This window comes from Gobio gobio, assembly GCF_949357685.1.
Source record: "Gobio gobio genome assembly, chromosome: 4".
Lineage (NCBI taxonomy): Eukaryota > Metazoa > Chordata > Actinopteri > Cypriniformes > Gobionidae > Gobio > Gobio gobio.
In genome coordinates, this window is record NC_137100.1 from 61,242,951 (window position 1) to 61,248,734 (window position 5,784).

The following is a 5,784-nucleotide window of genomic DNA, read 5'->3' on the forward strand; positions in this document are numbered from 1 at the left end:
ATCCAAAGTTTCATTTTCGTACAAAAAACTATGAATTTTTTGAAATTTTTGATCTACCTCTTCTGGGTCAAAACAGACCCAGATGCAATAGGAGGGTTAAATATTGTATAAGCAAAACAGACTCTGTTTGGTGGCTTATTAGTCTCTTACCATCCTTTGCAAGAATAAGCTGCATATTTGGACCAGAAATTGGACCATCACAACTTCAAATTCACCCATGTACAATGCACAAATCTGTATTTCTGTTTGATGTGTGTGTGTGTGTGTGTTTTATCATTGATATGCATGCATGTGTCTTTCAGGGGGCCGTTCCTGATGGCGATGGGGAAATCATGGCACCCGGAGGAGTTCACATGCGCTCACTGCAGCGTGTCTCTGAGCGAGCTGGGCTTTGTGGAGGAACAGGGCTCCGTCTACTGCCAACACTGCTACGAAGAGTTCTTCGCTCCGACCTGCGCGCGCTGCCAGCACAAAATCCTGGGGGTCCGTGACTGTGTGTTTCATAAACATGAGATATACTCAATCTCTAACTGCCTGTCAAATGCTTGAGCTTTTGGCTCGGTTAGACAAATATATTCACACACAGAGAGACATTCATACGTCTTTTAGGACTGTTTGAACATTCTTTTCTTCCTTTTATGTTCATGTAAAATACCGTTCAAAAGTTTGGGGTCAGTAAGATTTTTTTTATAGAAATTAATACTTTTTTATTCAGCAAGGATGCATTAAATTGATCAGACGTGACAGTAAGACATTTAAAATGTGACAAAAGATTTCTATTCTATCCTCAAAAAGTGTATCACAGTTTTCACAGAAATATTCAGCAGCACAGCTGTTTTCAACATTGATGATACTGAGGAATGTTTTTGAGCAGCAAATCCTCATATTAGAATGATTTCTGAAGGATCATGTGACACTGAAGACTGGAGTAATGATGCTGAAAATTCAGCTTTGATCACAGGAATAAATTACATTTAAAAATTAATTCAAATAGGAAACAGTTATTTTAAATGGTAGTAATATTTCACAATATTACTGTTTACTGTATTTTAAATCAAATGAATGCAGCCTTGGTGTTTTTTTCAAAACAAGACCCAAAACTTTTGAGCGGTAGTGTATATGTAAAGTCTGATGATGATGATGTGTTTTAACAGGAAGTGATCAATGCACTCAAGCAGACCTGGCATGTGTATTGCTTCCTCTGTGCATCCTGCCAGCAGCCGATAAGAAACGATACTTTTCACCTCGAGGATGGAGAGCCGTACTGCGAGAGAGGTGTTTGTTTGTCTATTGCTTTCTATAGACTTCTGTTATTTTTAATACTGAGCTAATATTTTAGACCAAATAACTCCTATACAAACCTTTTCTGGATTAAATTCAGTTCAAGTCGAGTTTATTTGTATATATTTGCACAAATATGGTTTCAAAGCAGCCAAACTTGTTTCAAAATTAGTTGTTTCAATCTTAGGAAGTATCCTTTTATCCACCAGAGATGAGTTTATCAAAGGCCCTGTTTACACCTGATATTAAGATGCGTTTTATTTGATCGGATCACAAGTAGACAGGAGAGACACATTCCCGTTTACACCTGGTGTTTTAATCCGTCTCTTTTATCCACTTTCAAACTCTTCTGTCCTGATTTCTTCGAGGGGAGGGTCTATGGGCGGGTAAATGTATGGGCTTTTTCAGATCTTTCGATCTAATGGACAAAATAAGCTCACGCAATTTACATATGAATGAATGAAAAACACAGAGAGCATCAGCTTTCATTTCTTCTCTGACAGACACAAGACCAGCCGTTAGAAATCGTGTCTTTTGTGGCTGTTTGAACACATTCGACCACATGAGCGTTTACACTACATTAAAGGGTTAGTTCACCCAAAAATGAAAATTCTGTCATTAATTACTTACCCTCATGTCGTTGGACACCCGTAAGACCTCCGTTCATCTTCGGAACACAAATGAAGATATTTTAGTTGTAATCTGACGGCTCTGAAAGGCCTCCATTGGCACAATGCACGGTTCACTCTCAAGACCCTTAAAAGGTACTAAAGACGTCGTTACAAAGTCCATCTCACTACAGTGGTTCTAAAATAACTTTATGAATCGGCGAGAAGAGTTTTTGTGTGCAAAAAAACCCCTGAATAACGACTTATATAGTGATGACGATTTCAAAACACGGCCTCATGAAGCTTCGAAACGTTATGAATCAGTGAGTCGAATCATGATTCGGATCGCGTGTCAAACTGCTGAAATTTGGAGATCCAAACTGCTGATTCGACTCACTGATTCATAACGCTTTGAAGCTTCATGATGCTGTGTTTTGAAATCGTCATCACTATGTAAGTCGTTATTTAGGGTTTTTTTGCGCACAAAAACTCTTCTCGCCGATTCATAAAGTTATTGTAGAACCACTGTAGTGAGATGGACTTTGTAACAACGTCTTTAGTACCTTTTAAGGGTCTTGAGAGTGTAAAGTGCATTGTGCCAATGGAGGCCTTTCAGAGCCATCAGATTTCAACTAAAATATCTTCATTTGTGTTCCGAAGATGAACGGAGGTCTTACGGGTGTCCAACGACATGAGGGTAAGTCATTAATGACAGAATTTTCATTTTTGGGTGAACTAACCCTTTAATGTATTGTGCTTTCAAAAGTATCTTAAAGTCCCCATGAAATCAAAATTAACGTTTTTTTTTTTGCTTTTAGTATGAATATATTTGACTTACTGTTATCTATAAGCTAGTGTGCTCCAAAACAATGACAACATTTGCATTTAGAAGATATAAGCATTCAATACTTAGTCTCTTACTTCCATCAATACGGATCAATGATCACTCTGCACTTCAGCTTCTCGTCAGATTTGACCAATCAAATGCTCTCTAGATTCTGAAGCCCCGCCCCCTACATTATAAATAGACGCTGAAGCTGCGGCTGAAATCGGTTACTTGTTTACACATTTACTATTTTCTACATGATGAATGGCACATAGTGCACTAGATAGGGGATAGTGAACGAGTCAGACAGTGTAAATATGCTTTCCATTGGGGGGAAATGAAGTTTAGCTTCATGTTAGTGTCCCACGACAGCACAGAGCGGATCATATGCGCTAGTCGGTGCAGATCAGAAAACGTATCGGATCCGTTTGAATTCTGCACAGAATGCTGTATATTAAAGCGATATGTAGATTAGGAGGAGAAACTGCGGCTTCACTGAGCTCAACGGCTCTGGCCGAGCTGTGATATAAACTAAACGCTATTGGTCATTTTAAAAAAGGGGAGGAGCTGTTCGATATATGTCCCGCCCTGTCTTCCTGTTTCAGTGGAAATTACGTCAACACACTGAATAATGCTGCGCGTTTCAAGGCACTTCATGTTCAAGAAACATTTCTGATTATTACCAATGTTGAAAACAGTCGTGCCGCTTCAAAAAAAAAAAGTAAAGCCTGATTAATTTTTTTCCAGGATTCTTTGATAAATAGAAAGTGCAAAAGAACAGCATTTATTAGAAATCGAAATCTTTCATAACACTTTAAAAGTTTTTACTGATTTTACTTTTGATCAATTTCATGCATCCATGCTAATTTATCTTCATTTATGGCAACAATTGTCTCTTTTATGTCCATTTTCATTTCTCCTACGGAACATCAGAGACAAAGCTAATACTTAAAGTGTCTGTGAGCACTGCAGATAAAGACAATCAGGATGTGTTTTCTAATAGTTTTGTAATTGTGTTTTCAGATTACTACAGTAGGTTTGGGGCGGGTTGCCGTGGCTGTGATTTCCCAATAGAAGCCGGAGACAAGTTTCTCGAGGCCCTGGGCAGCACCTGGCACGACACCTGCTTCGTGTGCTCAGTAAGTGTGCGTTCAGGTTTGTCTGTGAGTGTTTGTGTATTCATTGAGTGTTGTGTTTGATGAGTGTCTGTTGTTCTCTTCAGGTTTGCAGCGTCAGTCTGGAGGGCCAGACCTTCTTCTCCAAAAAGAACAAACCGCTTTGCAAGAAACACGCTCACACTCTCAAAATATAAATACACTACATAACTGTTGAAGTATAAGCAAAAAATTATATAAAGAACACATATTTACAACAATATAAATGACAAATACTCAAAGTAAAAGCAGTTCTGCTGAGGTTTGAAGGTGATTGTGTGAGAGTTGGTGTTTTATCAAATGATACGAGGTATCAGAGACATCTTTTCTTTCCTTTCCTCTCTTTTTTAACCTTCTCACTTCACAGCAATTTGTGCATTATTTATAAAATACGCTATAAAAAAATGTTTAACTTTAAAAAAGCTAGGGCCCTATCATACGCCTGGCGCAATGTGACACAAGACACGACACTGAAGTGTTTCAGCCTGACGTAGTTCTCATTTTCACGTTCTGCGCCCATGTTGTTTAAATATCAAATGCACTCGCGTCCATCTGTTCGCCCATGGGCGTGCTGGTCTGAAAACCAGGTGTGTTCAGGCGCATTGTTGGCGCATTTTGAGGAACTGAAAACGACTGCGCCATTGACCATCAAAAACCTGCTCTAAAGTCAATAGCGCAGTATTTTTGTGATATTTAAAGGGTGTGTTAGTAATATGAGCCTATAGGCAGGTGCACAACGCGCGTACACTCTGCTTATTACACACACAGGGACTCGCAGCAGCACACAAACATTTCTAAATATCAACAATAAAAGAATTCCTCTCTGGACTGAGAAGCGCTCAGTCTTTCCACTCACAAGTTCCAGCATGTAAATAGCGAATCCGCCATGGTGCAAGTGCAACTGGCTTTTAAAGGGAATGGGAGATGAGACTCTGATTGGTTTATTGCACATTGCGCCCAAAACACAACCATGACTCATTAAGGGTGCGTTCACACTTGTCATGTTTGGTTGGATTAAAACGAACCCTGGTGCGGTTGCTCAGTTAGTGCGGTTCATTTGAACATACGTGAACGTTGCCAAACAAGCGGACCGAGACGCTAAAAAGATGGGTCTCGGTCCGCTTCCAAACCAACTCTGGTGCGGTTCGATTGATATATGAACGCAACACGGACCAAAGACATGTAAACGAACCAAAAACAGGACGTGCTGTCACAAGATGCGACGCTACATGTCAGCTGATTTGACGACGCGGAAAGATCGGTGTATCCAAAATGAGTAGAGGGCAAACGTGGAGCAACGAGGAGGTAAAGTGCCTCATAAATATATGCAGATCTTTTATGAGCTCTTCGTGAGTTCTCAGCTGGTAAAAATAAAACCATATGTACACGCATAAAATGATGGCGTTTAATCCAGCACACAGCATTGTTTTGAATGTTTGGTAAGCAGCTCCGTTGCGAAATATACGTCATAAAAGCCGACCAATCAGGTTGTGACCGTATCCCTATACCTTTGGTTCGGTAACTTTAGGTTCGCTGTTAAAAATGCCAGTGTGAACGCTAAGCGGACCAGGACTATATGTTTTGTTTTTGTTTTTTGGTCCAAACAAACCGAAATACAAGTGTGAACTTGGGACAACCCTTTTAGGCCATTTACTGACCATTTTTCCCTTCGTTAAACTATCAAAAGTGGATTCGGACACTCCCTAAGTGCACTTGCACCGTACTCTTTAGACCAGTGATCTGCCAGCAATAATATCTGTCCCGCGCCCGCAGCCAGATTATTTTGATAGCGGCTGGTTCTGAAATAGATCTGTCATGATAGTGTAATGGAGGCCAGCTAGTGAAAGCTGTGCAGGTAAATCTCATTAGAGGTTGCAGCCTTTAGCCTCCCTGTTAGCGTCCGACTCCCATGTGG

The 5,784-nt window shown here is 40.1% G+C and overlaps 1 protein-coding gene across 2 annotated transcripts in view; it reads left to right on the plus strand.

The window, feature by feature from the left end:
- Nucleotides 1-4,056, plus strand: part of pdlim5a (PDZ and LIM domain 5a) — a 91,780-nt gene extending 87,724 nt beyond the window's left edge. For both annotated transcript variants that reach the window (XM_079815878.1, XM_079815877.1), the window contains 4 exons: nt 303-483; nt 1,155-1,275; nt 3,739-3,854; nt 3,938-4,056. In XM_079815878.1, coding sequence (XP_079672004.1) covers nt 303-483; nt 1,155-1,275; nt 3,739-3,854; nt 3,938-4,027 — 508 coding nt within the window. In that variant the 3' untranslated portion in view covers nt 4,028-4,056. The remainder of the gene's footprint in view (nt 1-302; nt 484-1,154; nt 1,276-3,738; nt 3,855-3,937) is intronic.
- Nucleotides 4,057-5,784: the final 1,728 nt, after the last annotated feature.